The 14,019-nt window shown below is 40.8% G+C and overlaps 1 protein-coding gene across 1 annotated transcript in view; it reads right to left on the bottom strand.

The window, feature by feature from the left end:
* OTOG (otogelin) overlaps window positions 1-14,019 on the bottom strand; it is a 1,045,291-nt gene that overhangs the window by 365,132 nt on the left and 666,140 nt on the right. The window contains exon 34 of the mRNA XM_085647044.1: window positions 7,779-7,896. Within this exon, the coding sequence (XP_085503170.1) occupies window positions 7,779-7,896 (118 nt within the window). The remainder of the gene's footprint in view (window positions 1-7,778; window positions 7,897-14,019) is intronic.

A 14,019-nucleotide genomic window follows, 5' to 3' on the forward strand; every position in this document is an offset into this window, starting at 1 on the left:
AATGGGTGTATGCCAATTTTACCATGTTTAAAGGAGAGAGGACAAACACCGGTCAGCAGTGGTAAAGTGCACAGAGTCCTAAGGCCAACGACAATGACAGCAGCAAAAATGGGAGGATAAAGGCAAAAGATTTGGGGGAAGACCACACTAAGGATGACAGGTCTAACAGTTGTCATTGCTCTTATGATTTTGAATTGCTTTGAATATGTTGAGTAATACATACATTTATTGGATATTGTATTACAAGTAATCCTAATGATTTGAGTTTGCAATTTTGTAAATCTTTTAATAAATCTTTATTGTTTAGAACTTAAATATTCTATCTTCCTTTTGGGCCAAATGTGCTACACATTATTGAAATGTATAAAGTTTGATTTCAGCCTCAGTCAGATCTAAAGATTCTTCATAGGGACTCATTGAACTAGAATTTGCAACTGTTTTTGCATGGGGCAAAGTGCCTTAACACCACAGATTTGTATTTCAAAACATCTGAAGTCTTACCTTGTCTTTGGGAACCTTCGAGTATGCAAACCGAAGGTTTTCATAAATTATATCACATTTTGCCATGAATAGGCCTATTCAACTATAATAATTTCCTTTAAATTAATTTTCAGGCTTAATTTATAGGCAAAGCGTAAAATATATATTCAGCACTCAAACAGTAATAAAGTTAAAACAGAACACAAAAAAAATTCCAAACCAATTTAGAAAAATGGTGTAAATTTGAATACAATGATATCAGAATAATTAAAATCCAATCATTAGAACTGGAGATAGGCAATTTTAACGTTTTAGGTAGATATAGCCCCTAAAGGCAGAAAATTGAGGTTGGCTGATCACGCTGGACCAGGACAAAGTCACCAGTTCTGCCTGACAGTGATGGTGGGCAGACTGGGTACAGGACCTAGTTTCGCCCGCTGGGAGTTGTACCTTATGTCGTTGTTGGAGGTCTGCATGGCATTGCTTTGCAACGCTTCACGTCACTTGGCATTGGTTAAGAAGAAGCTTTTAGCTGTGCGGCAAGGCTTTGTGGGGCTTTTAATCACTTGGCATTGTTTCCGATGAAGCTTTTAGCTGTGGAACAAGAATGTGCAGGGCTTTGCGTCGCTCGTTGTTGATTCCGATGAAGCTTTCAGGTGTGCAGCAAGGCATTAAAATACTCGGCTTCAGTTCTGATGAAGCTTTCAGCAATACAGCATGTCTTTATGGGGCTTTGGGGCGATTCGCACTGGATTTGACTAAACCTTCAGTTAGGCAAGGAGGGGTCCTCTTTGATGTCAGCCACGGGTCCAGGACCTGGAGAGGCCCCTCTTCGGGATCAGGAACTCACTTCAGCAGAGTCCAGCAAGGCTCAGGTATGTCCAGTTGCAGGTACAGGCAGGTCCAGTGCAGCACATCGGATGGGCAGTTGCAGGGAGGCCACCAGAGTTTGTTGTGTACCTGTAGCTCAAACAGGAGGCCAGTCAACTGAGCCTTGGAGTCATTCAGGTAGCCTGGGATGAAGAGAGCAGGTCCAGTCTTCCTTCTAAGAGAGCAGGACAGTCCACAAGCAGCATGGCAGTCCTCTGGGGAGTTAGACAGCCCTTCTTCAGTAATGTCCACAGGTGCAGGAATGTACTTATGAGTGGCTCAGGAGGTCCAATATTGATACCTGGTGCCAGCTTTTGAAGTGGGTTTTTTTCTATAGTACCCCACATCTGGTTCTGGAAAGTTCTTCAGTTCCCCCGTCAAGTCTCTGTGGAGTCTGGGGTGACAAAGAACTAGTGTCAGGTTCCTTTGTGTGCTATGGAGGCAAGCCCTTTTGAGTGTAAGTGGGGCAAGGCTCAGCTCCACCCCCAGCCATCGTGTCAGGATGGCCAATTCTAACCACACCTAATCCCATTTGTGTTACTGTTTGGAAAGAATACACAAAGCCCAACGGCGGAGCCATTTACAGTCATGTGACCCAGGACACTGGCAGAAGGCAAAAATGGATGGTTAGGACAAGACAATGCAAACTTTCTCAAAGTGGCATCTGCAGAATTCTGACGTAAAATCTGACTTTACCCCTAAAAAGGATTTTTACTTTGGCAATTCAAGAGTAAATGTCATATTTCTATCTGTTCCCAATCAAAATGCATCACTTATCAAATGTAATAAGATGACCCAGTGTTAATCAATGGAAATATAGGCCTTGCAGTAGTGAAACTGTAGGATTTTTTCACTACCAGGACATGTAAAACCTAAGCACACATGTCCTACTTTTTAAATATAATGCACCCTGCCCTATGAGCTTTTCAGCCCTACCTTAGGGGTGACTTATAAGGATTAAAAAAGGAAATGTTTAGGCCTGACAAAAGTTTATTTAGCCAGCTAAAAATGGTAGTTTAAAACTTCACTAAATGCTGCAGTGGCAGACCTGAGATGTTTTAAAAGGCACCTTTAGTGAGTGGCACAATTAGTGTTGCAGGCCTGCTAGCAGCATTTAAATGTACAGGCCCTTTGTACATGTAGTACAGTTTACTAAGGACCAACAAGTAAATTCAGTTTTACCAGGTATATGCCAATTGTACCATGTTTTAGGGAGAGAGCACAGGTAATTTACCACTGTGGGAGGTATAAAATAAACTATTTTGGGAGGGCTGCTCTGCCTATTTAATCCTAACCGGGGCATGGATGTGCAGCGTAACGAAGGTAGTTTGCAGGGGTGGGTGGAATGCTTCATTCCTACCCATGGAATTGGTGGCATTTGGCGACTCCACATTACTCTTGTAACACGGAGTTCCGGTCAAATTCCGACAATTGCCATGTGGCAGATTTATTCTCATTAGGCTCCAGAAATGCGAGGAAGATTTGGCATACGCTAGCGCCATTGTCTAACGCGGGTGGTTGCGAGCGGTCACGGACAGAGGGCTGCTTCCCAAATAGATTTATTGCAGCTTGAGTTGATTTTCAACTTGAACAACAGCAAAATCAACTCAAACATCCGTGGACTTTTGCTCACCACCCGGTGCCGATCAATCTGATTTTTTAGTGCTGCTCGAGCTACTGGTGCTAAATTGCAGTGCAAAAAGCACAAAATGCATATTTCTACCCATTGGTGGAACTCCACGGAATCTCATGGAGTTTTTCTGTAAGTCTGTGGAATTCTGCAGAGTGAAACTCCACGATTTCCACCCAACTCTAATCGTTTGTTGCACAAGTCGCTTTTTGCACATTGGCACTTTTGACTGAATCATTATGTTTTAACTGCTGATGAATTGATAAATTGAATTTGATTTGTTGTCTTTTAATCTGTTTGTGATTCTTTTTAACTGATTTACTGCTTACCACTCGCTATTGGTGAAGGCTCAGGAGCGATTTTACTCTTAGTTGCATACCTCTATAATGCCATTTTGGGAGGCAGATTAGTTGTTTTGCTTGGCTGTCCTGCCTATTTACTCCTTGCCTGGTCGGGACCAGGAACCAGATATTATGCTGGAAACCACTCTTACTTGTGCACTGAACTCAAAGCACTATACTTGCTGAGTTATTCGACTGCTTTCAACAGTGTAAATGAAGGAAAAATAAAACTATAATAACTCGTTATTATCATTTTATTTTTTCCTGCAGAGGTAGCTTTGCGGGGTGGGGTGGGGCTGCTCTGCTGTCAGAGCAGACGGTGGAGTGGTGGACACTCTGTAAATGCGCTTGAATGTTTGGCCGGCTGTCTCGGGCCGGCGAAACAGTCATGCGCACTTTGCATGTTCTCCACCCAGGCTGCATAACAGCCTGGGTGGAGAACATGCCCAGGCTCCCAGTTCCTGGCTGTGTGCCCAACCATGTGGTCAGACCAATCACAATGCTGCATTTGTATCTTAAAGTACAGCCCTCCTAATCGTATGCTGTACTTCCCCCAGCAATTTCAGATTAAATGTCTTCCTTTTAAATACATCATGCAGAGAGTCTTATTTTAGGGGATTTTAATTATTGGGAAACTGACGACAATAGGTGTAAAAAATCTAGAGACTTCAAGGAATTTTATCCAGCTTATATCTTGCACAATAAGTGTCCTCTCCTATGATTATTAAATGACATAGCCCAGATGAAGTTTGGACAAAAATCTCCTACTCACTAGTTTATGTGTTCTTCCCTGTCTCTGGTCTGATCATTTTTTGAATACATTTAATGTGGTTGGCCTACAACAAAAATATATAAAACCAAGAAGCAATAACTATGTTCCTAATTGGTCGCATATAGATAAGAACAGTTTTTGTGGCAATCCTCATGGACTCTGCACCTAGTTTCTGGCTAGATGTTCAGTTCATGGAGAAAAAAGTCTCTTCCTAGCTATCACCCTACAGTAATAAACCTGCTTCCTTACGTAAAGCAGAAAATGTGAAACATACAGTATCCTCACTGTGGATTTCTAAGGAACTGAAACTCGCTAAAATAAAACTCCGCCAGAAATGGCGCAGGGACTACACACCTGACAATAACATTTAAAGGACTATGGAGTTTTAATTTTGTACTTTAAGACTCTCTTCTTTATGAATAAGATCTTGCACTCTGGCAATAAATCCAAGGACATTTTTTTAAATGTGAGTTAATTATCTAGCCCAGGAAAATTGTCTCTGCCAATAGCCCCTACCCAGGAGTTCTGCAACATGTTAAATGCATATTTTATCATAAAAAATAAAATAATTCAAAACAGAATTGCACCAGGCTTCAAGGAGCCTCAAATATCCTCTTGTGACATGAATCCTACTGCACTCTCTCATTTCCCTGCTCTTAGTGAAGAACCGTTATTTGAGCTAATAATCCTTTCCCCACTTAGGTACCTTAATCTTTTATTCCTGAAATAGTTGGCCCCTTTCTGTCTGTTCTAAATTCTCCTATGGCTCAAGGAATTATACCTACCCATTTAAAGAGGCAGTAATAATTCACCTTCAAATAAATACAAGCTGAAGATCCATTACTCTTGAAGAACTACCACCCCATCTTCTTGTTTCCTTTTCCTGCCAAATTATTAGACGTGTAACTGGCTCAGATTTTATATTCTCATTTGGAGAACTCTCAGTTTTTGAATGTACGCCAGGTGGGGTTTTGTCCTGTTCACAGTACTGAATCAGTAATGATCTCTGTAGTAGATGAAATTCGTAAAAACGACAACAAAGGCTTTCGGCATTAGTCCTACTTGGCCTGTAAGCAGCTTTCGAATCGGTTGACCACAAATTATTGGTGAACCGTGTGAAAGCTGCTGGGCTTCAGAGCTCAGCCTTGGATTTGATAAAATCCTACTTGGTGAACAGAACACAGATGGTTATGCTTTAAGGCTCCAGCAATTCAACTGGACTGTGAGGTCCCACAGGGCACTTCTTTCTTACCGCATTTATTTATTATTTATATCAAACTTCTTACTTAAGCTCTGAACAAGATGAACTGCAAAATATGTAACTATGCGGATAATTCCCAGCTTCTGTTTAGTTTTGATGGCCATCATGAATCCCAAAGAAACTTCCAAACTGTTATGTGGGTTATTTGCTACTGGATGGGCAACAATTTCCTAAAGCTTAATGCAGATAAAACTGAAATTGTTATTTTAAACAATAAAATTAACTCTTTGAACCCTTGGCCCTCTGAAATAGGGGAATCCCCTGTTCCAAAAATATCGACTAAAAGCTTAGGTTTTATTATTGACAATGAGCTTACCTTGAAAACTGGGATAGGCTCAGTGATTTAAATCTGTTTCATGAATCTGAGGAAAATAAAAAAGTTTTCTAGGTACCTTACTCATGAGATCTTAATTCTGGTGGTCATGGCACTTATTACTTCTCACCTAAATGATGCCAACTCTTTGTATCTCTGCCTTCCGACAAAACCTGTTATGCAGATTGTCCAAAGTCAGGCAGCCAGACTTATCTTTAAGGTACCTAGAACCTGCCACATCCCTCCTCTATTGAAAGATCTTCACTGCCTTCCACTGGAGCAAAGATCACCTTCATATTCTCTTCAGATTATCTTTTACAGTATACTGGGAGGAGGGTCCCCACTTTTGAAGACCAAAATTATGAAATATCTACCAATTAGGAATTTACAATCATCCTCCTCCAATCTACTTATCACCCCCAAATTCAAGAGGCAAAGGATAGGTGGTGCCAAGTGCTACATACAGGACCCTATAATATGGAATTCTTGGCCGCAACCACTACGCCCTCAGATGGATTACTAGTAATATAGGAAGGAGTTACAGACTTGGCTGTTCAGGCAGGCCTATTAGTCTCCATCTTTCTTTATGTGTACATTGCTTGATTTGATAACATAACATAACTAGGTCTCCCGGGTTTATGGTTTTTAACATTTCCATCTGAATTTATCCATATTTATTTTTGGCCCATCTTATTGGTATTTAACAATATTCATTTTTTTGTTTTGAGAATAAATCGAGTGATAAAATGGCATAGTTCCACATTTATTTAACTGCTAAACATGCTCTCAAAACATGCTCTCATACTTTGATGCCAGTCACCTTTTAGCAAATTAAGCATCCAAATATAGCAAAACATTACACCCACAGGTAAATATCAGCATTATACCTTAATTACATGTTAACATATGCCTATATTTTGGAATATTTAAATGTTTTTAAACTCCCTATGCTGCTCAGCTGCTGTCCTGGAATTCACAACAGACAACATGGAGAGTCATTCACAAGAGGAACTATTTTCATTATTTATCAGCTTTTAAAAAGAAATACAGATGCAAAACATATAGTTTTCTGTTTGTATCTATCTGTAAAAATCAGTAAAAACGGAAAACTGGAAGCCTTACACATAACATAACTGGTTAACGAGGAAAAAATGCACAGAGTCCTAATGCCATCAAAAATGGTTCAGAACAGAAGGTAAAAAATCTAGGATAGACCCTGCAAAAAGGGCCAAGGTCAACACAACCTTCCTCTGACAGTGCCTACTCTGTACAGGTGGTTGCAAGTGGTTGGTACTGGCACTCACTTTTGGGAACTGCGACTTATTTTCATCATCAGACTGGACCCACAACAAGGAGAATGTCCGAAATGGAGAAGAAAGGAGGGAGAGAATGATAGAAAAAAGTGACAAAGGGTGAAAACAGAGATGAAAAAGAACCAACCATTGTGAAGTAAAGACTGGATGAGAAAATAAGACAGGAAAATGGAAATAGGCCTGAGGTGGATTTAAAACTAGGCAGCCTTGATATTCATTAAACCCAGCTTTTGACAAAATGTGTGGCAGGCTCCTACAAAACTGGGTCTCTAAACTACTAGAATTCCATTTGAGTCAAGATGCCAATTAAGGCTTTTCTTCTGGAGAGGTCACACACCATACAGGCACTGCTTTGAAATATTATGATCATCCATTACAGTATTGGAGGACTGCTATCATCTTAGCTTGCATGTAGGTTCCATTACACTACTGCTGTCATATTGCTGGTACCTGCAGCTATATTTGCAGTTGTTTAGTGCCATCACTGTGGGGTCAAAATCTGATAGAGCAGATGGATCTACTGAGACAGATGTATTTCTAACACTAAGCTATTAATACCAATAATACATTTCTTTGTTTTTAAATAAATGAAAATGGTAGTACAAGCAAAAAGATCGCACGAAGATGAAGTCACTGCATAAGGTTATTCATTAGTTTACAGCTTGCTATTATCTTTCACTGATAACTCTCCAAGCCATCTTTATTTTAAGTTCCATGCTGTCATCCAAATTATACCTGCTATCACATTACCTTTTCATAGAAAGTCAACATAAACAAATCAAAGTTTGAAATACTTACTTTGGTACAGCCTGGCAACTCTTCCCTAAAGGGTCCCTGCATGTTTTGAAGCAAGCTGTTGAACAGGCTTCGTACCGCCACTCACAAGTAGAGTAAGATGAATACTTAAACTTTGCATCTACGAGAAGACAGAACATATATACATAGGATGAATGGTTTGCAAAGGCATTTTTGCTATGTAAAAATATATATGCTAACAGATAATTAACATTATTCTGCTATGTTTTTTTGAAGTACATGCCCAACCTTCTAATTACAGAGCACTATGGGCTTCCCAGGGCCTACCTTATGGGAGATTTATATATGTAATAAAAGGTTCAAGACTTGCCAAGGGGGATTAAATGCCAAGTCGACATGGCTGTTTATAACGACATTCAGGCTGCAGTGGCAGGCTTGGGACATGTTTTAAGGTGCTACTTAAGTGGTGCTAGTCCACTGGTAGAATTTAATTCATATGCCCTGAGTATATGGTATAACAATCTACAAGGGATCGGTATATGGTCTGCCACTCTACAAGAACTTATAAGTAAATTAAATTAGGTATAAAGTGAGCGCAAGCACTTTAGCATTGCTTAGCAGTGGTAAAGTGCACAAAGTCCTAAGGACATCAAAAATTAATTTAAACATACCTTGAAGGTAAGTAGGTAAACAGTTTAGGGGAAGACCACCCTAAGGGTAACACGTTTAACAGTGATAAAGTCCCTTTCTAAAGTGGGACTAAACTCTTCCAGACTCTCACAAGAACCAATCCACTTTAGTGTAACCGACCTGGGTTCAATCATGTCAGACTGAAATTGCACGTTGGTTATGATTAATTCTTATTCTCAGTTCCACAGTTTTTATCCTATTTTACTCATACCATGCTACTCTTTATTTTAGCATTTCTTCTACTGTTAATGCACTGTCTAGGTACCTTGAACATTGTTTCAAACTTGACTACTATGTGTCATGTTTTGGGGGCTTGAACATAGGTCTATTTTATTTCATTTGCATGACATCTAGTCGGTGGTATCCTTATCCTGCGAGGTGGAAACTTGCACACCCCAAATATTAATCCACTTTCTTTTTTTTTTTTTGTGTACTTAGTTTTATATAGTGCAAACTTGACCTGAAGGTATCGGGTATCGGAGGACACATTCAGTTTTTTAGGCACGGGGAGATTGAGTGATTTGCCCTGAGTCACAGGATGTTGTGCGTCCTTGCCGACACTTGAACCCGGTTCCCCAGATTTGAGATCGACCGCCCTAGCCATTAGGCCAACTCCTTTGCACGTTCCTACAGGAGATATTCAAAAAATTCTTTAATGTCTTCTATTGATCAGTTTTCTGCATTATTCGTGCAACCCCCAACCCTCCTTAATTTGGGCCCAGAGTAAAATTCATGGACTCACTATTTAAAATGCTACTGGGGATCACTATGCTCTGAGGGAACATTATATTGGCTGTTGTTTATGAACTGTTATGCATCGCGAAGAGCCAGGTCTGCTTAGTAAGGGTCACATCCGTCTCAAAATCCTTGAGGGATTCTCTAGATTGTATTACTATTTTAATTTCCAACAGAATAAAACCATGATATTCAGGCAATTATTTCAGCATGAGTACTTCTCCCATAATCGGTAGACAGTGATCCAATTTACAATACTACAAACCCTACACATTCATTTAGAAATATACAATATATTTTTTTGTAGAGCATCCTACCACAATTTGGTCACCTCTAAAGATTAGTAGCTAGAGACAGACTTCAGAAGTATGGAAGGCTGGACTAGCCTTGCCAGGGTTCAACGTGTAACTTGTCTGAAATGGTATAAAATGAATCAAATGATCTCCCTTTCTTACGAAAATAATAGGAGTCTTATAAACGTGGCAAATCTAGCATTTGCCTTTGTGCTTCTTTCATTTTGTGTTTAAATATGACTAGGAAGAGAATGTTTTCACAAGTTTAATGCAAAAATGTGGTCAGCATGCGGTATCTTTGGTTTCCATGTCAATGTGTTCAATAACATACTTTTTAGACATCCAAGGAAACTTCATCATCATTAATGTTTCAGAAGACACCCAATACAAAAGCAAAGCAAACGATCATTTCAATAGACGGGGTAAATAGCAACAAGCGCACCTTGGAGGATTTTCAGGTAATAACATTCTGATATACATAGATACTTATTTTAATCAATCAAAGCAAATTGAATGATCATATTCTCATTTCAACATTCAGCATTTTAGCTTCAGATAAGATGCTAATAATTGCACAATTTTCTCATTAATATCAATCTCTCTCGCACTTTAATAATGTGCTTGTGGAGTGGCCTTCCTCCTTTGCTGTTGATTTCATGTGAGGACTTTGGCGCTACTGCATATATGAATGTCAGTAATTCCCAAGAAAAAAACAACCCGTCCCCTTAATATGTTGGCACTGAATGCTAAAAAAGAAGAGAGCCTCACTCTCTCAGCAGTGAAGCTTAGGCTAAGTCGATCTCACCTCTTTAAGAAACTCCAATTAAAATGTGCATTTCTGGTGTAAATACTATGCCAATCATTACAAAGGATGAACGCTTGTTTCTCTCTATATAGTACCTCCACTTTGCCCATCTAAAAAAATCATAATTTAGATCTAAAATGTTCATTCTGTGCAGGACATGCACAAACTTATTTGAATAACCTACAAAGCCTAGGTGCGCCGTACCATACTCGACAAACAACTTTCCACACCATTGTTTCTGAGACGTAAAAATGATCTCTTGCACTTAACTGTAACATACCACTACAATATTTAGGTTTTTCACTGGGCCCTTTCTTCACGGTCATCCCCAGACTTTTGCCTTCACCCCCTGTTTTCTAAACCCATTTGTGTTGGTTTTTAGGACTCTGCACACTTTACCCTTGCTAAACAGTGCTTTTGATCTCTCCTTAAATCATGGTAGAATTGGCTTATACCCAATTGGCATATTTGATTTACTTGTAAGTCCTTAGTAAAGGGGCACTAGCTGTGCCTATGGCCTGTATATTAAATGATGCTATTGAGCTTGCAGTTCTGATTGTGCCACTCACTAAAGCAGCACTTTAAACATGGCTCAGGCTTACCCTTGCAGTCTGTGAGTGCAGTTAAACTGCCATGTCGACCTGGCACAGTAAACCTTTTGCAAGGCCCAAATCTTCCGTGCTAATACATGTAGGTCACCCCTAGGACAGCCCAGTGGGCAGGTTGCAATGTACTATTGGAACATGTACTTTTTAGTTTTGCATGTCCTTGTAGTGAAAAACTCTTAACATTGGAGATACCTTATTCCATTTAATATGCTGTGATTTTCAAATGGAAGAGCGTAACAAGTTCATGTTCGATGTCTTTGGAATTGTAATGAAACATCCTAACTTAAGTCGGATTTTAAATTACAATTTTAAAAATGCACTATTAGAAAGTTGGTATTTTTCTGCCTTAGCAATATAGTGCCTTCAGCCTGTCTCTGGGTCACATGACTAGGTGTAGTTGACAGTTGGGTTTTATGTATTCCTCCTAGACATCCCCAGACAACAGAGAGCTTAGGTGTACCTGAATGGGACATTGCTGGCAGGAAGGCAGAGCAAAGCAGGGCACAGCCCTACTTGCACTTGAATAGGCGGTGTCCTGCCTCCACACAAAGGACTGCATAACTTCTGTAGTTAGCCACTTGAATAGGCTGTGTCCTGCCTCCACACAAAGGACTGCATAACGTCTGTAGTTAATCTGGAGCCAGGGAAGGCAGGATGCCTGAGAACATCAAAGGGAATTTCTAAAACCTCCCCCCACCTTCCAGAGGAAGGGCACCAGGTATAAAGATTGGAAATCAGGCACCACCTCTTCAGTACATTTCTGGACCTGTGGATAATCTACCAGGAAGAAGGACTACTGTGCTGCTGAAAGGACTGACATGTTGTTGGACTTCTGCTCTGAAGGACTGCTGCCCTGTTGTGCTGACCTGCTGTCCTCTTGCCTGAGTGAGAAGGACTGGGCCTGCATTTGTTGAAATCAGGACCACAAGAGTGACTCCAAGGGCTAGTTGGCTGGCCTCCTGACTTGAGACTCAGGGACAGAAAGCTTCCACAACCTGGACCCCAGTCCTGGACTTTTGGTAGTGGGCCTAAAGTGCTCTGCCAACCTCCACAGATCTAGCGGAACCAATACATCTCCTCCTCATGGTGCAACCCCGAGCAGAATTGACACATCACCGCTGCTGTATGGATTAGACCCATCGCAAAGCCTCACATTGCCTCCACTGCCCGCAGCCTCATCGGAACCACCGCCTCGTGATGCATCCTCAGCAGAGGTCCTCCCATCCCTCGTCAACAGCAGCCTCGAGGATGATGACAGATTCATCATTGCAGATTTGCAGCTCCTCGGAACCCAGGCATCACCCTGACTGCACAACGCATTCTCAACTCAGGACTTAGTATCACAAGCCCTTGTCGATGGGATCATCGATGACAATTCAGGACCTTGCATCGCAGCTTTGCTGCACCTCAGAACTGATGCATAGATTCGGTTGCACAACGCATCTTTGACACAGATCCTCACAATGCTATGCAAACCAGAATTGTAGTTTTTTGTTCAGCTTGCCTAAGGGGGTCCCTGTAGCCAGCAGCACTCCATCGCTGGTGGCCTGAACTTGTGACTTTGTCCCAGTCTGGCACGACCATATATCCACAGTTGGCGCTTTTTGGTTTTTGAGGCTATTTTCGCATAACTCTTTAAAATTGCATATGTCCGGTACTACTGATTGGATTATTGTCATTTTGGTCTTGTTTAATTTATTTACAATAACTTTATTTTCATCACTTGGAAGTGGGATCATTTTTGTGTTGTGTTTTCAGTTTATTACTGTTTGAAGTGCTGCACAAATCCTTTACACATTGCCTCCGAGTTAAGCCTAACCGCTCGGAGCAAAGTTACCAGAGGCTTGAGCACAGGTTAATTTTGGGTTGGCTTGTGCCTCACCCTGACAAGGATTGTGGTTGCTGCTTGACCAGGGCTCACACCCCAGTCAAACAACAACCCAATTTCGTCCACCAGGCCGTAGACTCAGCTTGACCTAAAACATTTGATAGATTTCTCCTTTTTCACCTAACTTTAATCCAGTGTTGAAAGCACATCAAATAATAATAAAGGTACATGCAAGGTAATTCATCTAAGTATGATCTCAAACAAATAGTTCATTTAGTATTGGTTGCACACTACATTTTCGTGATAGGAAAATAACATAAGGCAGTAAATTAACTTTATTTTTGAGACTTTGGTCGCTCTTTATACTGAACGTATAAACCTGTTGACTCTGCTCTGCTCCCACTGTGACTTTATTTTGTGTCCTATTTTAGGTTTTACCTGTAGGCCAGCACTACAAATTGCATGTCCTCTGTCACATTCATGAATCACCATACTATTAGTTTCAAGTGATCATCATATGCTCCACTCAGATAAACAAAACACAAGCAACCAGGATCTTGGTTTAGAGATCGACAGACAGGTTACACCCGTCACAAACGTGCCGGATATCCCGTCCGCTGTATTACAAGTGCAGTCTATCCTGAGGCACTTGGGATAGAGTGGGCAGGCTATCCATGACGTTTGTGACAGAGTTTCCCATCCACTGAACTCTAAATCAGGCCCTGTGGTGCTTTGGTGTTACCCAAATTGTGGAGTTCTGGCAGGGCATTTAAAATTCTATTTATGTCAAGGACCAGCTCATTCAACAATTCTACTAAAGAAAGGAGGAGGATTTTCTGAAATCCGTTTGTGGTCTCCAGAGCATTGGACCTCCATCGTGATAAACCTGATAGAGAGCCTGGGGGAACTCTTAAATATGAGTTGCCTCTTATCCAATCAGTACACAGGTCTTATCAGGGTTAGCTGCAGCAAAACGGTGGTTAACTGACTCCCGCTCCCATGCTGGTCAACTTCTGACTGTGTGGTCTCCTTCCATATCCCATCTTAAACCAAATATCTTTTACCTCAGCACCACCTCCAACATTCCAAAGATGACATCATACGATTTAGCTCCAGTTTACTCTGAAGCATTGTCTACAACACACACAAACATCTTGTATGCAGACCAATAAAGAAAGATAAATCCTCAGAAATCTTTAAGCTAACCAGTGCTGCAGTGAATTCTGCTGAGGCTAAACTAGAGCTAGTGAAACAGCATTACCTCTGTTAGGATAGTTCATCTTCTGCGAGCACTAGAATTGTTATATCCTCCTTGGTGGTACAT

Source organism: Triturus cristatus, chromosome 3_2, assembly GCF_964204655.1.
Source record: "Triturus cristatus chromosome 3_2, aTriCri1.1, whole genome shotgun sequence".
NCBI classification, from domain to species: Eukaryota; Metazoa; Chordata; class Amphibia; order Caudata; family Salamandridae; genus Triturus; species Triturus cristatus.